At 43.7% G+C, this 23,131-nt stretch overlaps 1 protein-coding gene across 1 annotated transcript in view; it reads left to right on the top strand.

The window, feature by feature from the left end:
- LOC133028228 (uncharacterized) overlaps positions 1-23,131 on the top strand; it is a 91,638-nt gene that overhangs the window by 48,570 nt on the left and 19,937 nt on the right. Inside the window, exons 11-18 of the mRNA XM_061095421.1 lie at positions 3,551-3,629; positions 8,804-8,880; positions 10,782-10,968; positions 15,393-15,458; positions 16,068-16,139; positions 16,545-16,714; positions 17,128-17,212; positions 20,060-20,208. Of these exons, the coding sequence (XP_060951404.1) occupies positions 3,551-3,629; positions 8,804-8,880; positions 10,782-10,968; positions 15,393-15,458; positions 16,068-16,139; positions 16,545-16,714; positions 17,128-17,212; positions 20,060-20,208 (885 nt within the window). The remainder of the gene's footprint in view (positions 1-3,550; positions 3,630-8,803; positions 8,881-10,781; positions 10,969-15,392; positions 15,459-16,067; positions 16,140-16,544; positions 16,715-17,127; positions 17,213-20,059; positions 20,209-23,131) is intronic.

Raw genomic sequence — 23,131 nt, 5'->3', positions numbered from 1 at the left:
GCAATCTGAACACCGGTTTATTTGCCTAATGTTTTTCCTCATTAAAGCACAAGTGTTTACCACAGTTGCCAATAAACCATTAATCTCAGCAGCACATGAGTGGGAGAGTTACCAGCTGAAGATGCGAGAGACAAGCCAAGACCATGATGGTTTTGGAGGCACATACAGACGCATGCCGACCAAAGGACGGAAAACCTCCTGGCTGCTCATTTACTAGGATCCATTACTGGCTTGATCAGTTATGTTTTGATCATAGATTTTATTTTGGTCTTTTTACTGCTTCATAATCACGAGAACATTTGAGAATACCTGCAAATAATTAGTTTTCTTCCTCTACTATTGCAAACAAAGCAAGAAACCAGGCAAACAAAACAAAAAGGCCAGTTGATCTCATCGCACCTTGTTGAGTTGGACAAAGGTTTGGTTTCTTTGTTTGTTTTCGACTAGTGCAGTGGTGCCTGATCTTAACCTGCCAGTTTGGAATGGGCTGCTTGCTTGTTCTATGGTGATGCTGGTTGCAGCTTTCTTTTCTGAAACTGTAAATGTGAGACTCAGCAGACTGCACAGATCCAAGTCTGGCCTCCGCTGCTGCAGACCTGTTTACCTGTTTATTCAGAGTTTGGTGAAGCTCAACTCAGGACGCAGAACGTTGACGATTCCCTGCCGCCACTTCTAAATCGATTAATATCGAACGTGTCCAGAAACGCACCAAACTGGTGATGAGACGAATGGCTCCCGAGATATGTGAGTCACAGACGGACAGAGATTTCCGGAATTATTAGAAGATAAAAGAGTCTCTGTTGCCCAGTTTATAGATGAACCAGTGTTGGATTTTAAACAGAACCTCTAGTGTGATGTCATGTGAAAAAGATGTGAGACTTGATTGTCCAACGTAATAGATCTGTGCTTAAATGCAGTTGACGCAGGGTCTGCTGCATTCAAGGATGCACTGACATTTGAGAGTGTCAAATTTAATGAGTAGAAACCAAGGGCCACCTCCAAATTTTCAAAATGACGACATTAACTCAAACTTTTGTGGAAATCCACTAAAGTTTGATCCAATACCTCGCCGTGAACTCGGCTTAAAGCTTGCAACAATGTGTGTCCTCACTAAACGTCCTTAAACAAGACAATAACCACCTCCCCACGTCGGTTCATGGAGATTTACAGGAAAACATATGGATCCCACATGGCTGCCTGCAACATGTTCCTCTATACCCGCTCCCTCCCAGAGTGCTGCAGAAAGGCAGCGAGGCAGATACACACACTCACCACAATGGATTGTCTGTTGTGTGCAGATGTTGAGGTTGTGTGTGTGTGTGTGTGTTCTCTGTGTGTGTGTGTGTGTGTCTGCCGCAGCGCACAGACCTAATTAAGACTGAAGAAACACATCATTTTATTTGGCTCTTTCCCCTCCTTGGCCCGGCTTTGATCCGATGATTATTACCAGCTCTCTGGCTCTGCAGAGGAGTGCAGGGTGGGGTGGTGTGGGGTGGGGGGGGGGCATTGTGTCTCATGCTGACAGCTCCCAAACAAAATAACCCCCCCCTCCCCAGGTTGTTTCAGCTGACACTCCCAGCTGGGTTGTCAGCGATGAGGTCAGTAAGAGAATCCAGCTGGCTGCGGAGGTTCGGTGCTCTGCTGTGGATTAGCTTCTCCTGGTGTCCTCACTGTCCTGCAGTGTGAAACCGTACGAGCGCTCAGAGTGTGTGCAACACATCGACGGACACTCTCATCCTCACCTGCACTGTCATGAACACATATGACATATTCACTTATTTGCCATTGATTGATTGGTCCACCAGAGAAAGGACCTAGACCTATAGGCGGCAAGAAGGGCAGCAAAGAAACAGTTTTCCCCCAAATTGTCTCGGCTGTATAGAACCTGCACCACACCTGCTTGTGGGGAGTTGCCCTCAAGTTCCCTGATAGAACCTGAGAGAGAATTAGCCCAACCCAAACCTGACAGGCATTCAGTTTTTCGATGTCCTAACCTGACCCAAGCTCGATGTTTTCCACGATTACTGTTCAACAGCATGAAGAAATCAAGTAGACAGCCAAGCCCGAACTCGGCCCGACTCATCAGGGGTCCCGCTGGACTCATGTTGGTTATCCACACTCGACTGGGGTTATTTTCCCCAAAAGGAGGATATGGGCACGATAAAAGGTATCACGTTGAAGTGTTGGAAATCAATATACCAGCAATATTTTAGCTTTGCTCACCAAAACATATAGAGAAGACATATGCACATCGATGTCAGTGCTCACAAACAGCATGTTGGATGAAGCTGCAGGAAACTGGAGCCACTCAAACTCAAGCTGTTGCGGCACCGAATACATACGAGTAGTTATATAATGGCAAGCCAGGCTATATTAAAACTCTACATCATCTGTAATACTTTCAAATGAGGTTAAAGTTTTATACTCAACCGATGCAGACTCCATTTACTGCAGGAATGTATCATGAATTAGCTTTGCAATATCCAATTGTATTTGTTACGACCCGGCTCTAGAGCCGTGACAATGATGAAAGTTATAAGTTTAACGACATTTAAGAACAGAATGGAGATACTCTAGGATGTGATCATCCATAAAGTCCCTGGTGAGGGGATGGGATGGGAGCACCGGGCCGGCAGGTGCTTAATCAGATAATCTCAAGAATGTTCATGCACGGCTACGGCTTACAATAATTGATGTGTGATCAAAGCAGCGGGAACATGTGTTAACGTAGTCGCTCTGATAAAAGGAAACAGATTCCTATTACTGTGTGAAGTAACCCACTTGTACTCATTCACAACACAGCGGGTGGAACCTAACTTGACTTAAATCATTGCATTTGTGTTGTTTTGCTAAAAGCTGCAGAGTCCTGTCTAGTCGAGAGAGACCCACTAAATCCAAAAATCCTTCTGCAGGTACCAGGTGACTAATGAGACAGTGGTTTTTTAACACGTTTGTACATATTTGTTCAACTGAGAGAGAACCCCCCCTGCAGTAGAGATATGCTGGGTTGATTTATTGTGCTTTCTAGATATAAACTGTAAACGGATCACTTGCTAACCTCAGACGGTCACTTTACAGCGTTATCGATTCCCCTCTGTACCTCAAAGTGAATCCTTAACCATATTCCTGTCAGCATCATCTCCCCCCGAGCCGCGTTTATATCGGACCACGCCACACCGCTCGTTCGCTCATCGCTCGTTGTCGTCTGCGGCGCGCGAGCTAATTACGGTTTCGACCGCATCGCGCGGAATGAGTTATGGATTGATATCTAACCAGCTCCGCGGTGCATGCATGTGGCGTGAAAGTGGTGTAATAGAATATGTCACCGCAGCCTTTTTATCCATTTTCTTTCCTAATGCCCACAGCTGCTCGGTTCAATTCATGCTCTACTCAGGGTCGGGTTGAGTTTTAAATCACTCTGCGCTGTTTATCTTCCACGCAGGTTCCAGCAGCGGTGGAATATCCTAAGCCACCCTGATTGATTTTTTCCCCGGATAAAGCCCCTAAGGGTCCCTTCTGAGTGTTTGTTGTCTTTGTGTATCCTTTCCAGGGGCCTGTTTGCAAGTAACTACACAGAAACCCATTACCTGGAAGATGGCAGTGCGGTCACAGGCGCTCACAACTTCACGGTATGCTCCAACAACTTTATTATTTTTATGTTTTTCTTCTTTTTTTTTTAATCAAAGCTTACATGATAGACTTCTGATCTTGCAACTGTAATGTTTTCCTCTGTAATGTCCCACCACCCCACACACACACACTTTTTGTGGAACATCCTCTTCCTGTCGGGGTTCTGTGCTCCTATGAGGCTCAGTGAGGAGGTAAAGGAAAATGTATGTTGCCGTTAAACCTCCTGGAATCGGGCAGCCCGGCGTATTAAGCAGCCGGTGCAGGTGAGTGGGCGCATTCTCCGTCTTTGCCAGCAGATGAATATTTGATGAAATAAAAGGCGGACAGAGGTCAGAGAATAGACTCAGTTTTAGGGAACAGCGCGAGTGTTTTATAATGGATAAGCTTAAAAACTGGTTCGGTGTGCAGGTCTGCGAGAAAATATTGAATTAGTGAACATCTAAGTGCACTTCACAAGTCACACTGACTGTGAAATATTCAGCACCTAGCTACCAGTGCACTTTATAAGCATTATTATCCTGGGATAGAGCTTTCTATCTCAAATATTATAATAAAAACTTTATTTGTACAGCACTTATCAAAACAAGGCTACAAAGTTCTTCACAAAATAATACAGTAAAAATACAACTTTCAAGTTCATCAAATTACTTTATATTCACTAAAGTCGACTCCAACTCAAAGCAGATGTAGACAACTCACACAGCAACACACAAAGCTTTTCAACACATCTCCAATAGGGCGCTATGTCATCTATCTTAGCTTTTGTGGTTTGTAAGTAAATTTTCTCAATAAACTACACTTGCTTGATTGTGTTTTTTTCCAACCACAAAGTTTTGGGTTTGGACTTTTTCTCATGACGTGTATCACTATTATATGACATTAAGTACTAGGGCCATTTCAGGAAAAAACAACTTCTGAGATTTCAAGATTAATGTTGTCATATCAGGAGAATAAAGTGGTGATATTGTGTCAACTGGTGTAATTTAAATGAGAAAAAAGTCATATTTAAGAAGGAGAAAGATATAGAGAAGCCGTGCTCCTTCTGGAACCAATCTCATCTTCTCTACAGAAATTACGAAATGTTTTTAAATACTACTCTGTAACCAACGACAACATTACAGTCAAACATTACCAAAGCTTTCCTCCTTCACTAAAGAGGCAGCGTCCATGTGAGTCTTTCCTTAAAAAATACCCAGTTTCTTAAACAGTGTTTTTCTGATACTAATGATAATGTAGAACTGATGAACCAAAAGAGGAAGTAATTCATTATTCGTTACCTTCTGATTCCCCCGACTTTATTCTCATACTTTTTCCACTTTATTCTTGTAATCTCAGATGTTGTTTCCTTTAAGTGGCCCTAATAGACTACTCTGTCGTATTTTGTGGTTCTGATGACTGTAAACCGATATTTTCATCTTTATCGAGCTCTGCTTTAAAAAGCTTTCTGACTTCAAATACAAAATGCTTTTGAAAAGCCTCCTCAATAGATTTTCTGCAGAAACAGAAAGACTATCAGGACAATGCTTATGCAGTAAACTATAATTAATGACTCTGTTGAGGCTGGATCATGTGGAACCGTCTCCACGCCTGGCAGCCTCCACCTGCTCGGCTGATTTCAGGGTTGCCATTATCCGCCGTTTGCAGAGCAATTAAAGATCTCAATTTTTGTTCACATAACCAGAAAGCATTTGAAATCGACAGCCTGTGAGGTCTGTGTACAAAGCCGTGCATCCTATTTATAGCAGAAATCAACAAAAGAGGAGATTAATGTAATTCAATAATGGCCAGCCCACGCAGTAGAAAGGAACATCTGGAGCTGGGTCCATCGCTGGCTGCCTGGGCTCGGGCCCGCTCACCAGAACCGCTGCCAGTCCAGAACATGGAGACAATGGAGAAGCTGCAGCAGGGTCGGCTCAAGGTGCACGCTGATACACGGAGAGTTCACGACTTAGATAGAGAGAGCACATGGAATTAATTGATGCTCAGATGAGTGGATCAATATGGGGCTGCAGCTGACGGGTGTTTTCAATACGCAGAGTATTCGCTTCCCAAGAAATGTTTGAGGATGAGGAAGGATTCCGAGATTAATTCCTTCATGTTGCTTGTTTTGTTTGCGCGTCATCCCAGAGTGTTGAAAAGTAAAAGATTCAACATCATCTACATCCAACTCGTGCCGGGCCTGTTCTAAACCCGCCTGTTGGAAATGGATTGTTCTTCTCGGCCTGTGATGATGCTCTGGAGATTCGTCATTAGTGACTCCTCCTCAAACAGTCCTACAGTACACTGTCACTTTTGTGTGCTGAACGTTGTGTGCAGAGCTTTTTATAAACAGTCTATGCAGGGTTAGAAACGTTGCATTCATCCTCCCTGGTTTATCTACAATGAAGATTTTATAGCAAATGTGTAATCACTCTTCACGTGTGAGGTTCATATAAAAGTTTAAATGATTTACTTGACTTCTGTTATTTTCTCATACATCACTCGTCAGAAGCAAACAACACAACCTTCAGACCCAGGTTCTGTAAGTCAGCTTTTATATAAAGCATTTCAACAACAAAACAAACGTTGTGGGAAACAGGAAGTGATTCCAGGATTGTTGTTGCCATGACGGAGATCAGCAGCCATGTCACCAGGGAAATTCTGTGTCAGTCCGAATTGGTGAAATAAAATAATGAAATCATCAAAATGATCTATAGCGGGACAGATATAAATGCTGATGGGGCAGTTTTGCCAATAGTCAGCCACTGTTAGAACTTATAAGAACACATCTTTGTTCTGGGACTAACTTTTAAGCCCCGCCCCCACTGACCACAAGGCACTTATTGCTGGTTTATTAAAGTTTTCATAATATAGAAAGAATCTAGCATCTTAATTGGGTCATTAACAACACACGTGCCAAGTGAGAAGCCGATAAGATGAACGTTCAGGACTTTCCACATACAGACAGAATTAGTAGGTAGGTTACCTCCTAACGATTTTGTGTTGGCCACCACGGTGATTGACCCTCAAATAAATCCCGCCCCGGAGGGATGGGTGAGATTAACAGTTTGACGGGTGTGTACTGAAAGTCCACTTCCAGTAACCTGTATCCACCGGCTCAGGGAAACTAATGGACCTCTCTCACCCTCCTCTCATTCCTCTCTCATGACGGCAGCCGGCTCTTCACGGGAGGGTCTTCTTTTCTTTTTACTGGAAACAACCCGATCTTAAGAGAATGATCTGCAGTTAATTTATTTGTCCTGCTTGCAGGGAGGAGACTGACATAGTGATCCGGAGAGTGTTCAGTTGTGTGTCAAGAGGCAAGGTACTGCTGGGAGTGACTTCAGCGTGAGTCAGCCCTCCCTCGGTTCCCTCCGTCTGTTTTACATCGTCACCCTTTCCACACTAAGTCCATAACACAATAAATGACGGCCATGTGCTGTAACCAAAGCCATCTACGGGGAATATGAATCACCTGCATGGATATTAAAGAGTTAACTTGAAATAAGAAACGCCTCGACAGCGCTCGGACCCAGGTATCCGCCCACAGTAACCTCACGATTAGTTATTAATCTTCCTTATCATCATGTGAAGGAGTGTGAGCACTTTCTCCTTCTGGGATCTCTCTGCAAAACCCTTAGAAACAAAGGGTCTATTTCTATCCCCTTATGCCAATGCATCACCGTCATGATCTCATCAAAGAAACATGAGGTGGTAGCATTAACTCAGCGTAGTAAAACCCGCCCCTACTTCCACTCCCCCCGCTACACTAAAATTTCATATTTCATGTAATGGGTTGTCCTGTCTTAGCACATTTTTTACATCGCTATAATGGATTATTCTCTTTCCAAACACCTCTAGGTGGAGATATGGAAAGTGGCTAAATGGGTGACGGCTTTCAAAGGGTTCGCGTCCACTTCTTCACTGTCCACCGGAATGAGATATCGTGTTTTCTTGGCCTTGGGAATCCAAAAGCACATCTCGTAAAAAGAATGCGTAGCTTCAATATGACCTATTTTGCCTTTTGCATGTTTTCCCATCATGTGACAGCAGTGCAGTGAATACATTTGTGTACATACAGGTCAGGAGGTTCAGTTAATGAACACCAGAAAGAAAACAAACACGTGATTTCAAGGACGATGACGGAGGAGCAGAGACATCTCAGAAAACATGTTACATTGAAACATTATAATTATCATGATACTTATTCAGTGTTGACATGGGGAAAATATTTTTAATACATGTCCAATACATTTCTCTTGTCTCCTTCTTTTAGCACTTGAACATACATTAGTCTGATTAAAAACTACCCACAATTTTATTTGAGAAAAATGCTTTTGACACATACTTTGACGTTTGGTCCTCACTCCTCCCCTATTGATTAATGCAGCTTCAAATATTAAGCAGCTGCTCTCGAAGATCAGAAGTATGAGAACAAACCTGAAACTTTTAGACTGAAAGACACTATTTAGCATTTCTGCTTTAACGTGCTCACGTCAGAAGTGAGAGAACATATACTAGATCATCCTTGTTTTTTTGCGGATCTCTGTGGAACCGTCCCGTGATGCAAGGTTACGCAGGTATTCCCTTCAATACCAGAAATACACTCGCGTACTGAACATGCAAAATCAGCAGCCTCTGGAGATTCGCCACATTCAAGGAACCTTGAAATTTACTGCCTGAGCTCTATATTTAGAGGCATTCAAAGAACGGTTGAAACCGCCCATTTCCTTGTTTTCCAGAGCTGGGGGGCGGAGGGGCCCGCTGGTCGGACCTCACCTGAGCGAGGTCGTCTCGGCTGTGGCAGAAAGTCTGTTTTCACTCTAAACCAGACACTTCCTCCCTGCCGCCCGGCTGCCAGGCGTGGCTCAATAAACAGTGGCTTAATTCACCTCTCTTCCCTCCCTGCTGCGGCCTGACAGGTGGTCCACGAGTGCGGGTCCCTGGGAATTCAGCAGAAAGCCAAAGATTTGTGCTGGGCAATGAGAAACTCGCACAGATTGCAGTTCCCATTAGCCCTCGGTGATGAGTGGGAATGGCTTCCTGCTAAACCCTGTAAAAGGCCATTTCCCCCTCAAAGTTAATTTGCTCATATTTCACAGGATATCAGGTGGAACTGCTGTTATTGAATTGTGTGTGAAACTGAACACGTTTTTTTCCCCCCCACATTACCTCAATTCTTCTTGTTCCTCAGGCAAACTGCTATTACCACGGTGAGGTGCAGGGTCGCGTGAACTCAGACGTCAGCCTCAGTACCTGTGCCGGGATTAAGTAAGTGTATCGGATGCTTTTATTTTCACGCTTGTTGTGGCAGTAACTCTGGTCTGTTACCTTGGTGTTAAACTACAGGAGACAACCCAAAGTGAAAGTCTCACTAACTCTCTCTGCTGGGGTGACTATGGTGGATCAATACAAGTAATAAAATACGTGTTTAGGGGCAAATTCAGGTTTAAGTGCATGTCAAATTGTACAATATTGAAAAAAGTTAAAGTCAAGAAAGTTCACCATAATGATAACATTATTTCTAACTAGATATTCATAGTATGAGGATGTCTGAGACCTATCTGGCAGCATCTTCATTATTTGTATTGGTCCAGGATCAGGGGCGGATCCAGGACTGTGAGGACATCTGATTGGCCCCTGAAGTGCCCCGGTCCTGTCATTGGTCTTAAAACAAAACAGTCACTTACTAAAGATACCACAAGTCGAGTCCAAGTCATTCATCATTGTCTCAGATCAAAGGAGACACGAGACGTTAGACGATCACAAAAGGTTTGAACAAAACCTGAATGTCCAAATAACCTCCAAATAAAGTTGCTTAGATATTCCATATTCTGTATTAGTTATTTAATCACGTGTACATTTAATAAATCTAAAGAGTTGGAGGGAAGTTTTAGTAAACTGGAATCAGCCTCAAGTCTCAAGGTTGTTGCCAGTTTTGAGGAATAACGTGCCAGCAGGACTCGGTAAATAACGTTTCTTTCCCATTGTAATAAGCCGAGATGAATCTTCTCCATCCAGTTGTAAAACAGTGAACGTGACATATTGTGGAAGGCTTGAGACAAGTGAGAGCCTTAAGTGCAGAAAACGCTGTGTTTGCAGATGTCAAACAGGAGTAATGATAGCAGTAATATCTCCAGACACCATCAGGAGTCTTTTCACAAAGCAGCCAAACGTCTGCACAGTGATTCACCTGATTGTGAAGCCCCCACCCCCGCTCTTGACCTTGGTCTTAATATTTATTTATTTATTTATATCAGATTTGTTGCGACCTGTCCTGCACGTCACTGGGCCTCCTCGAAGAGAAAAACAGATTTGGGGTTTGGGTTGGCTGTGCTCGTGCTTTTTGGGGGAGTGTTGGGAGTTGAGTGTGTGAGTTCATGAGGCTGGGAGTATTGTGCAAGGTTTATTAGAGTCTCACAGAGTTTTCAGACACGAAAATGTCCTGAAAATGGGGTCTGGATATTTTACAGTGTTCCTTTTACATTATGAAGAACGCAGCTGGAGATTGTGCGGGTCAGATGCATTATCAATACCCGGAAAATGTCCGGAATCTCACAGGTTTTCCAGATGGTATCTTTTCTATTCTCTTTGTTTTTAGTTTTTTTTTCAGTTTTGCATCAACTTGCTCTCACTGTGAACTTCCAGACATTTTCCTGCTGTATTCTCACATGAACTCAATCCGACAATTTCCAGAAATTGGACATGGGGCTGCCAGAAAAAGTTCCAGATACAGCCCCTCCCGCAAATCCTGAAAGTGTCTAAAAGTTTATTCTGGACTTAGCGATGTTGCCTTAACCAGAAAGGCTTCTGTTGAATCACAACAAAAGTTAACAGAGAGGAAATAATAGACCCTGGACAAACAAAAAGAAGCCACTGCTCCTTCGAGCAGAATAATCATCAAACACTAATTAAAGTGATCGCCACTGTTATTACGCTGCATGATGCTGACTGAAGAGTTCACTCATCACTAATGATGTATCAACTTGTCTGGTTATACTCATTAATCAAAATCACTTTACAAGATGAATGTTCCAGCGTCTTTATTTGCTGCACATGTGAAATAAGATCTTTCCATTCACTTCTTCCTCTTCCTCTTCCTCTTCCTCTTCCTCTTCCTCTTCCTCTTCCTCTTCCTCTTCCTCTTCCTCTTCCTCTCTCTCTCTCTGTAGGGGTTTCATATCCCTCGAGGGCAAGTCCTATGTACTGGAACCATCTGCTGATCACAATGATGGGACGCACTGGATCTACTCGGCTGAACACCTCAGTTTGGCTCCCGGCACCTGCGGCCATGATCTAAACACCAGTCATCCCACAGAACGTGCAGACAGCGGTCCATTCAGGACGTTCAGCACAAGGGTAAGGATTCTTAAACTGTGTCTGGTTCTATTTACCTCCAGGTACGAGTAACCTGCACTGACAACGAGAAAATGTAGCGTCCAGATTTGTAAAGGAAAATTAGAATTCGGTTCATGCTCCATAATCCTTATAGGCTTCAATAGCATCCACTTTCCTTTTATTTTGTATTTAATCATTTACAAGTTAGCAAGGTTTTTATTGTACTCCCAGGTTGAACAAAGAGAAAATGTTTTCCTATATATTCTAATATGAGATGGATGGATGGATGGATGGATGATGATAATGTGCTTCTCCCTGTAATGTGGGGGGATGTTTATTCACAGTTACAGCTGGTCTATATAAAGAAGCATGTGAAATCGATTTTGTTTTTATTATCTCTGCCCTCAGGACGCTGTGACGTCACTGTTTGGAAGCGTTAATACGTCCGACCTAATGAAGGCTTCCACATGCCTTTTCTATTTTCCCAACTTAACAGTGTCTGAAGAACATTTTGGTTTTAATCAGCAGTAAAAAACAAAAAAAAGCCCAGTGAGCTTCACAAGACTTCCCTGCACTTTTTATTTGTTTGTCGGGGCTTTAATCAGGCTGCGCTGTGAAAAGGATTCACTGACAGAAAATCATGAATCAAGCAGCCAGAGTGAAAAACGCTCCGACCGCTTAGTTGTCAGTTAAGCAAATGTTGTTCCTCGGCTGATATTTCTCTTTGTAATCTATATTTGGATTCCCATTGCGCGGGCTGTGAAGGATCGCTCACCTCAACCCTCTTAACAAGATCATTTGCAATGTAGATATTGGTAAGTGGCCGGCTATATCTTTTACAAGCTGCTCCACGTTGAATAATTCACTCATTCCTTCCATCAGATCTCGCGGTGTCCATTAGGCGAGCTGAGCTGAGAGCGTATGGAGAACTCCGGGGTTGATAAACGCCTGTGGAAAGTAGATTGGATGTTAAGTGGCTACGTTTTGTCCTCGAGACCAAAATGCCGGCGTGTAGATCACGCCTGGAGCAGCAGCCGTCCGTCCAGAATTTAAACGGATGGCTTCGGAGAAACCCCACCTCATCCCACACCCTTGCACTCAGCCTCTTGTACCAACCCACCACCCATCATGGGGATAAATAATGAGGGTTCCAGTGAGTGTCTATCCTCAGAGGAATTGGGCTTTAAAGATGATGAGTGCTGTTAAGTGGAAAACAGAGTGGGATGGCAGGTAATGGACTCACACCGGTGATTTATCAGGTCAATACATGACGTAGAGAGAGAGGTGGCGTGAAGGGGAGCACGTGTATCATTGACGTGATATATTGTAAAGCGAGAAGTGGGGGACTTTCCATTTTCTTGAAACTGATTTTTTTCGGTATTTTTTGCAATAGTTTAATCATTTCATTAAGGATATATTGAGATTGAGTGGGTTTTTAGGAAGCAGGCCAGACATGTGGCCGAGCTGGCTGAAGCATCCTGCCCTCTCACATTATTCCTCTTTATTTATTCATGCAGTAACAGGGATTTATCAGATGTTTTATTGTGCTGTTTGATTCCTGTTGGTGATTACAGCCCTGGCTTCAGTGGACGCTATTGTCTCTGACGTTAAGAGGGCTGCAGTGATTCAGCGGACGGGAACAAATCCTGACAGCAGCACAATGGAGCAGCTCCAATCTAACAGAAAGGGCGGGGGAATAAGATAACAAAAGAAGACGAGGCGATTAAATTGATAATTTATCCCTGTGTGTGAAGAAGTATTTTGTTTAAAATGCTGCGCCCCTGTCCCTCCGAACGCAACACACGTAAGAGACGTCGACTAAATGAAGACAGATGTGGTTTATAAGGGAGGTGGTCGAACATTGGGATCCCTGAGGTGACTAGAAGAGTGATAACAGATACGATAGTGAGGGAGGGGTGCTTTTCAAAAGTTGTCACTTGCAACCAGATGAACTTGAAGTCCAACGAGAAAGTAAACACAAGAGTGAGAACGCAAAAGTAAAAGTCAGATTGGCTGGACTCGGTGGCGTGCATGCAAAGCTCACCTCCGCCTGCAAGTGCACCGAGGTGTGCGGCCGCTCTGATAAGCCGCGATGTGTCCAGCTGGAGGGCCCGGCGATAACGAGGCATGTTGGCAGGCTGCCCCCCCCCAGATGCTGAGCGTCACTCGGGGTAGGGAAGGTTACAGAGATACGTTGGCGAGCTGACAGCGACTGCACATCAACAACACCAGTTCCCAGGAAAAAGTCTCTTGAAGAATCCTGTTTTTGCAAGACAGAAGTGTGTCCGTGCAAGATGTCAAACCTGAACACGACATGCAATCGCAGTTAGGGACAGACTCAGATAAACTATGTGGATTGAAAGAACTGAGAAAAGTTGGATGTGAACCTAAACTAAATAGTATTTGTGCACAGCAGTGCAAAACATACTTAACATTGACTCTTAAACATTGAAAAGAATAACTAAAAAGACTTTAACTTAATTGGTCACACAGAAATCAACAAGTTATATTATCACGATTGATAACGTTTTGTTCTTGTTTGCCATTTATTTGAGGTTAGGGCTTTAAATGTAAATATTTCAATACATTTATTGTTTGAATATATATTATTAAATCCTGTTATATTATTTATACAAATAAAAACAATTACTATATTGAATATTATATGTGGTGAACCTGTTGCATAATCCAATATTTTCATTATTTTCTATTAGCTCTCAGTCTATTCATCCAAAGGGCTCCTCTTCACTCAGTGGACTAGCAGCGTGCTCATGTGTGTGTCTCCTCTCCAGCGGCCTGCAGGACACTTGTAATCACCATATGGGGCATTTAGAGCACACTTGGCTGTCCTGGCTTATCTATGGAGGAGGCAGATAAGAGCAGAGAGGATCCAGGCTGCCAGGACAGCGAGGATTAAGAGGCACAGATTGAACGAGGGCCATGGTGTGAAGGCAGAACACTTAGCCAGCAGGATAGTATAGGATCTGGGAGTGTGAGAGCGGAAAGAGTGATCCTGTGTGTGTGTGTTAGTGTGTGTGTTAGTGTGTGTTGGTGTGTGCAGGTAGCCTCAAGCTCGATGTGAGTTGTTTTCCACGTGGATCGAGAGCAGCACCTGCTCCATTGCCAGGAGGGCATGTTTGTCTTTGTCTGGACCAAAATCAATTTAATCTCCATTTTCTCTTTCTAACTTAGTTTTCCATTATATATTTTCAACTGTTTTGCAATTTGTGAATAGTTTTTGCTCATTATTTTTATTTATTTACTTTTTCCGTCATTAAATGTTTATCCTATCCAGCAGCGTAGCTGTAGGGATGTTGATGCTCCACACTGAATTGTCTCAGCAGATGCCGAATGGCTGTTGCCATGAAACAACAAGTACAGAGGCTGAAAATTATCGTATTTGGAGGAAAACTATCGTACCCGAGTCGTACCCAAGAAATGAAATATGAGCAAATACTTTCATAAACACATAATCAATGTTTTAATGAACGAAGGAATTGTCATACCTTAATGAAAAAGTTTTGTCATTATTGACACAGAGGACAAAATTATTGTACAAATACAATAATAACATCGTACATCTGGCAACAGCTCATTCTTTCTATGAGTATTATGTGTGTTATTGTTGTGTGTTGGACATTTGATTCTCACCAAACCCGTTTACCTCGTAGACTCTGGAGTTTTCTTTTAAATCTCCTCTGAGGTCCCTAATTAAATGACAATTGATTTGCAATAATTCATTGCACCTGATTCGTCCCATCCATCCGACAGAGGCTGGACTGTGAAAGTCAATGTTGCCAAATTAAAAAACAAGAAAGAACTTTTACAGCCCCCAGTTTCCCGTGTTTGCTTCTGTTTGGACATAAACTCTCTCGTCCTCACACTATCTGAAGGTGCAGCTGGGGTCACGTGCTCTATGAATTTCGAGAGAAAAGCAGAGGGTATGTTATACGCTGCGTTCCAACAGCGCTGGCACCATTGTCCAAAGCTGTGATTTATTGGTTAATAAACTGGTTCCTGTAGAGTTCCTGTTATCAGAGGTTTGTGAGGTGTTAGCGACTCTTATTGGGTTCGACTTACAGAGTGGCCTATTGTTTTGTGCTGATTCTCACTCCTGCCTCCTTTTGTGTGGAGTGCAGCTCAGGTAAAAAGCCACATTGAGTGGCCGACCGCTATATTTAGGCTGCTCTTTCGAGAGAGCAACAGTTAAGTGCGTCCTCCTAATGTCCTTCCTCCTTTCTCTCTACCCCCTTCTCCTTCTCCTTCTCCTCCTCCTCCTCTTGCTCCTGCTCTTCTCTTCATTTCTTGGTTTATCACTTTGTCATTTCTCAACCCCTCACCCCCGCTTCCTCTCCCATTCACTGCTCTTTCTTGCCTCCGTGTCACTTTACCCCCACTTCCCTCTCCACGCTCCTCCTTCACACCCACCTCTTCCTTGATCGCAGCACAAACGCCATGCCCAGACGACCACCAAGTACGTGGAGCTGATCATCGTGGCCGACAACAGAGAGGTAAGCAGAGGTCACACGCAGGTCCAGACTTCCTCACCCTCTGTCGCCGAAACCCGCCGGAACAGGGGCTAAAAGGTCATGTGGCTAACAAACCCCGACAACCCCCTTGAGAGGCAGATACAGTACCGTACCTCTTCTCTGCTGCTGCCTCCGATGTGCTGCTGCTTACTCATCCATTTCACCGTCCAGCTCCAGCATCATCCCTCCGCATATATCACTGGGCCACTTGACTCACAAATGAGACTCTTTCTATTTTGTGCCTTAAGGCGGGATAAGAGGAGAAAGTGGTCCTCAATGACACAATGTCACGTAGGGGTCAATGTCACCCGCTGTAGTGCCTCAGAGACTGAATAAATGCTGGATATGAGACAAGGTGGCTGAGGTTATCTCTTTAGCCTAAGCTCCACCGAGCAGCTCTTTGATGATAGCGGCAGCAGCGGAATTAATGTGATCGCCGAGGTTTGCACGGCTCCAACCCCTGTGAAGAACTTTCCGGAGGTGGCCCATGCTAATATACTCCCAAATAATGTCTCTGGTGTAGATTAATATTGGCGAGCATGGATTATCCCTTTCTCCCTTTGCCTCACTCTGCACGGTTGCGTTGTTCAGTTTCAGAAGCAAGGCAAGGACGCGGACAGGGTCAAGCAGCGGCTGGCGGAGATCGCCAATTACGTGGATAAGGTAACAATCAAATCAACCCTTGGGGGGGGGGAGTGGTGTTGGAATGTGATTTATTAGAGGTCACACCCAGCCCGGTGAGAATTAACCAACCTGTGAGCCGAGGCTGATTGGATTATGAATGCATGATCAATTCCATAACGCGAATGAGAGATGTTGTGAAGAGGCCGTTGCGATAAAACCCCGGCGCGGGCGCTGGTTAAATAAAACAGAAGCGGAACTTGATTTATTCACCCGGTAAAGCTACGCATTGATTAATGCTAAAAGATTTATTCAGAGCCCCTCATAACCTTTAAACGGCTATTTAACAGCCTTTGTGTTTTAATAGCTAATGCAAAGTAAAGAGTGGAAATAGGAGAAACAGCCTGAAACCACATGCCTCTGATGCCAAACTGTCCTCCCCCTCAGTTCTACAGGGCTTTGAACATCCGAGTGGCTCTGGTGGGCTTGGAGGTGTGGAGCGATGTGGACAAGTGTCCCGTCAGCCAGGACCCGTTCACCACCTTGCACGAGTTTCTGGACTGGAGGAAGGTCAAGCTGCTGCCTCAGAAGCCCCATGACAACGCCCAGCTAATCAGGTACCTCTATTTCTTTAGCTTCCTCATGTAATACTGCAGAATCCCACTGTCCAAAAGTATTGAGTGTGGAAAATTCTAAAAAAATTAGGGGAGCTGTTTCCTGTTCCCTTGAGCTACCATCAAAGATATCCAGCAGTTTGGAACATTCCAATAAAAGCATTAAATAGATGAAAACCCCATAAAAATGTACAAATATCAACAAACAGAATCTTTGGAGCTTATTAAAGTTTGTTGAATTATCATATATACACACATTTTAGATGCTTATAATTGTTATATATGCCTATCTTTTATATTTACTTATATAGTATTGATGTACTGCAGTGGGGCCTGGGAACCTTGACAGTTGAATCCTGCAGACATACACTGGACACTGAATGCTGATCTGATTTCCTCTGTTTATCTGTTTTTAGTGGGGTGTATTTCCAGGGCACCACCATCGGCATGGCCCCCATCATGAGCATGTGCACAGCGGACCAATCAGGAGGAATCGTCATGGTACGTTCACAAGCTGCGGACAAGTTCTGCACAAGCTCAGCTCCTGTAGTGGAAACTGATCCTAAGTGTCTTACACTGTCACTGTCTGACAAATTCTCTTCTACCCTTCGCTAAGTGATTAGTAAGTCGACCCGTGAGTTCATCTGTGTGTCACATTGATCCCATTGATCACATCTGCATTTGCATAGAGTGTGATCACCGGCCCTTTGGTCTCCCTGCTGCCTCAGATCCAATCTCTGTCACTGAAGACTCAACGTTATCCGTGAATACAAATATACACACACCACTACTATAAACTCTGAACTGGACTCAGGAAGATAATTTCAACACCACACAAAATAATTATGGTTCTGGCGTCTCGAAAAGAAAACCTGACTTTATCCTCCTCCTGCCCTCCCCGCTTTGCCTTCCCCTCCTCCTCCCTCCTATCTGACATAATACTCTCATATTCCTTCCCCCCCGAGTCTCTTGTGTGAGGGGTGAGCTGAGGATTCCAGAGTTGATATTAACCGATATTAACTTCAGGGCACACGCAGTCTGTTTCCAGGAAGTCAGGATGGAGAGTGCACATGGTAGTCCCTCCGCCCTGTGCGGATAAATCACAGCGTATATATATATATATATATTGAATACATGCAGAGTGGAAACTTTTGCTTCTTAATGAGGTGCAACAAATGAGAGAATTTAAGTGTAAAGCATATCGCAGTCTGATGGATAAAAAATACAGGGGCATGTTGTAAATGATCCGTTCCAGAAGTGTGCAGTACGTGCACAAGTCGCCTTGGATTAGCGCACGTCATGCGATTATTTCCTTCTCTTGAGTTTGTCTTGGGGCCTGCCTGGCTGGTGGTGAGCTTTACAGCCAGTCCCCACCTGGTTCTTCACTCTCGTCCTCCCAGATGGTGAAGTGGAGACCAGATTATTATCATAAAGATCTGCGTACACACACATACATCAGGTCACAGACATAAAGGATCAATCTCAAACCACAGACTCTCCGGACGAATCGTGACCCTGCTGTGTCCCCTTCGCTTCCAGAGAGTCCACTTTAACTCGTTGGTGGTTTTCATCACAGTTTTTTTTGTTGTTTGCAGGATTATGCAAAAATAAATAAAGGGATTACCACGAACTTTGGTGGAAGGGTCAGGAAATAACCCGTTAAATTGTGGTGCAGATCCAGGAATATCTTTTCTGTTTCTTTAACAGTGCGAGCTGGCTGCTTTTCCACAATTTTGTACAATTAATTTATGGATCTTGATGAAAAAAACAATATTGGGAATATGGCTGATATTTATGAGTGTGTGAAATTTGGTGCGGATCAAATTAAAAATCTGGATCTAATAAATGGTTTCATGAGAGGACTGTTGGGCCTTGGCGAAAGTGTAAACTCCTCTAGGTGCCATTCTAGTTGTTTTATTTTTTTTAGCAGTTAAATCTTAAACATACAACAGAGTATAAGGGTCATTCGCAGCGCAGATAATCTGAGCATTAAATTGTAATTTAACAAGGAAACGTGGAGCATCTTGTTAAGTTATAATTGAATATAGGTTTCACAAATAATAAAATACTTTATCTTTTGGCTCATCAGCACCACATTATCGTAAGAATCAGGACTTTGAATAGATTGGGCTGTGTATATTCTGTGGAATGAATAACTAGGGCTTGGAGGATATTACCTTTCTTGAGGAGGAAGAAATGTTTGGTAGTGGTCAACTGTGAGTTTATCATTGGTTAAATCTGCATGATATTGATAAGAGGATTTGTAGTTTAAGTAATTCCCGCTGCTTATTGCTTATACATTTTTTTTAATACTGTAAATATGCAATACTCTAAACAGGATTTTTCAGAGTGAAATCTCTATTTACCAGCCCTCAAGGTTACATTAATTTCCTTCAGCATCCATTCTCCCTCTTGAGCTTCATCAGTCACTAAAAGGTGTCTTGAGTTTCTTTAGGAAACAGAATCAGAGTTTTTTTTTTGCATGAATCCAGGCTTCGCAGACGGATCTCAGTGAGCGCTGACAGCTGATGACCATTACTTTGAAAAGCCCCCAGCAGAGCACTTCATCAGTCTGAGCTCGACTCGCACAGCGCTCCTGAATAATGCACAGTGACGAAGACTCCAGAGACGAGGAGCTCTGACGCACAGCTCTGCATCCGGGAGGAGCCGATCGCTGCCCTTCCATTATTTATCCCACCTCTTCGTGTGTTTCAGGTTTTTACACACCTGACAGGAAATCCAAGTCTCAGCCAACAGCAGTTATCACTCTGTGTGTCACTCCCGCTCCATCCTCCACTGTTTTTAAATTCCCTCTATTCTCACCTGATTGGGTGTGATTGTATTTGTTTAAATGTCCTTTAGGGATTTTGTTCCTCTATCTGCGACCTTTTTGCTAGTTTTCCGAGTTGAATAGGGCGACGCAGCACATCTGGCTCTGTCAAAGTTTGCAGAGCAAGCTGGAGGTGTCTGCTGTTTCATTTCTCATTTCAGTGCCACACCGTCGAGCAGCAGCAACGCTCTGATAAGCACAGATCCAGCAGCATTGTTTGTAATCTTGGCAATAAGCAATTACACTCGCTTGTTCTGAGTAATGTTTCTCCAGTGGCGCCTGCGGGTAGAAGCAGTTTGGCTGGCGTAAAATGTTTTTATTATTTGTTATTTACCTCCGAGTATGAAATCACAAATGTGTGTTTTTAATTAGTCATTGTTTGCAGCAACAGAACTGTAAACGGAACAAATTCTGTGATTGGACAACTTCAAGTGAAGAGGTTTTGAATATTCGTATGAAATTACGTTGTGCAGGTTCGGTTTGTGCATGATTGATCTTTGTTCCTTTTTTTCTTTCAGGACCATTCGGACAACCCCCTGGGCGCGGCAGTGACTCTGGCCCATGAGCTCGGACACAACTTTGGAATGAACCACGACACGCCGGAGCGGGGGTGCGGCTGCAGGGTGACAGCGGACCGCGGGGGCTGCATCATGACTCCCTCCACCGGGTGAGTCACAGCATCTGTCTCGACAATTAAGAGTCAATAGACATACAAGACTCTCGACTCCCTACTTCTTTCTGCGATATCCAGGAATGGAGGAGTTTATAATTTCAGCCAGTTCATCAGCCTCAGGACAGTCCAGCACATCGGTGTGGCCCCTTTTGGGTAAATAACGTCCAAACACACCCTGAATGCATCATCTTGATGTCAAAGAATCATTAACTTTAAATTAATTACGGAAAGATTCCCTCCAAAACCCAAGATTGTGATCATCTGTAAACATTCTTCCACATGCCGTCCATTTATAATTCAGCTTCTGTCAAGCAGTAATCAAATGTTGCCGTGAAAGTGTCGAGCTGTTGGGTTTATGGCAGATTCAACAGCTGAGCTAACGCCCCGTGGCGCTATGACTCATTCTGAATCAGACGCCGATGGTTCATTGGCAGAGCGTGGCCGAATCAGCCGGGTTTCACTCATAGCGTTGTGTTGCAGATGATCTCCAGTGCAGGAATCGTGTTTTGCACATGTGAGATTCCTCTAACTTCTTGGTGTAGTCATTGAGTAATTGCTCGCAGTGGACTGCAGCGCCTGACATGTTGGAGAAGCAGGAAGTTCTGGGTGGAAACACCGGGTATCGGTTTCAGCCAAGGTCTCGTGGTCTGTGAGATGGTGTTTATGCTGGAAACACCCCCCTTCCCTTATTTGGTTTGGACCAGATTCACGAAAAACAGGGTAACACCATACTTGATTATACACTAAATCGCAAGAGTTAAGACATAGATTTGTATTTTAACGCTGATGGAGGGTCTCCCTGGTCAAGGACTTTGTCTAAAAATGGCAGCACAGTGAAGATTAAAAAAAGAATGTTTTTTGAAGAAGAAGAAAAAACGAAAGGTTCCTTTCTGTCGTTCTCCTACTCTGTGTCTTTCTGGCTCTCGCGCTTTCCCTCCACATTCAAAGCCATTTAGAGGGATGCTATTCTTTGATATACGTACATGCAACTTTAATGCCGGAAAATCGGTCTGGTCCTCCAAATAAATAGTTAAATGTATCTGAAACCGTCCTTTATAGAGTTTTCTTATGTAGTGGACGATGTGTCACCTTTCGTTTAAAATATCAGAATCAGAGGTTCTACGTAGCAGTGACGAAAAGAGTGAGAAATAAATAAGAAGACGTGAATATTTTGTTTTTTGTTCTGCTCTGAACAGACACCGATTTTTTTTTCATTGCAGCTGACAAAAGGAAAAAACAGGATCTAGTCTCGGTTTCAAAATAATCCCCTCTACACCTACTTATTGCTCCATATTGCTGCTCTGCTATTTAATCCAGGATTAAGGAAGCAATTCATTCACATGAGGATGTTTAGGAACTATATATTCCCTCACACTGCTTCCACATTTAATTCCAGGTCAGCACTATACTGTATACTCTGCCTGAGGCGGTGCTGCATTTCCCATAGGTCCAGCCCACACAGTAACATGCTTTAAAACGCTGCATGGCCACACATGGGCTCTACTGCAATCCCCAGAATGCCGTTCATCACCCGACAGCCACAGTTGTTTGTTTCGAGCATTGCCTGCTGTGTGTTTTCCCAGAAAGGAGACTAGTTCCTTTCCAAAGCACAATGTGATTATGCAGATTGGCTCTTCACGAGTGTGAAGCATGAGTCGGCGCAAAAGCCCCACTGATTACCATGCATTCAGTAATTGGAAAAACTGGCAGAAGCTCCCTGTACTCAGTCAGTGTGGAGTACCGCTTTTGTTTTTATTGATCTTTCACTTTCATCAAATAGAGTGCAGGAATTTCTTCATTGTCACTGCTGCGTAGGAACCCATCAAGCTCTGTTAGACGAGCTGTGGCTCCAGCGACGAGGCGGAGGGGATAATGAGATCCAGTTCATCATTAATGCACTGGGGCTGTGGGGTGAGTGGGTAGATGGCTGGGGGGCAGCAAAACTTTCCCAGTGCCAGCTGCACATCTGCACAGAGCGCTGCTTGTTTCCTGCTCACACCGGTCACGGCAAATTGTTGCGTCCGTCGCTCGATCCCCCCATTAGCTCCAAATGAGAACAGGCTGGTGTTTCTCATCCTTTAAGATCACATCTCCTTAAAACCCAAACACACACAGAGGAACACACAGGCAGAGAGTGAGCTGCTGGTGGCACAAACATATATATTAGAAATCTGGAATACCACAGAGCTCTGTGTTTGGTACAAGCTAATTGTTCGCCATTTTTACTATTTACAGTCTAATTGCTCAGTTCTTTCAATAACAAAGTTTAAAGCCCTCATATGATGGAGACGATCTCCAGATGTACCCGGCAGATACTTTCCTCAATTTGCAAAACAATAAACAATTTGATTTGTTTTATTCTATTGTGCTTATTTGTTAAATTAGCTATTAAGTTAGAAATTGGTTACAAATCCCATCATAGAGAATATGTATATCGTGTATTTTCTTGCAAAGATATCAATAAGACAGTCACTTGCCATCAGTCACACAAGCAGATCCATTGACGGACAGATTCCAGGTCCTGCAGGATGACTGCAGCGCTTTATCCCAGAGACTGGTGTGTTCCCCTTGTCATAAAATAATCAGGAATCACAGGAAGTGAGGCATGCCATGGAAATGTGACCCATGCCCTGCTGAAGAACAGGAACACTGTCGTATGCCTTGTTTAATTGGACCCATAGGGATTTCAATGGTAAAAGGCTTTTCAGTATCTACAACATAGGATAGACTGTCAGGCACCGAAAGCCATAACTGATCATATCACCTACTGTCACTGCCCAGAGCTCGGTTTCAATGAAAGCAGTAAATTCATATGAAATGTGTTGTGAAGCAAGTATGAAATATTTGTCATAGTCACAGTTGTCAAGTTTGGAATTAGCTTTGGTCTGCAGCCGTGCCAGAACATCGACGTCTTCCA

The sequence above is a fragment of the Limanda limanda genome, chromosome 21, assembly GCF_963576545.1.
Source record: "Limanda limanda chromosome 21, fLimLim1.1, whole genome shotgun sequence".
Taxonomy (NCBI): domain Eukaryota; kingdom Metazoa; phylum Chordata; class Actinopteri; order Pleuronectiformes; family Pleuronectidae; genus Limanda; species Limanda limanda.
The sequence above is the reverse complement of the archived record's forward strand: the minus strand, read 5'-3'. Positions and strand labels throughout refer to the sequence as shown.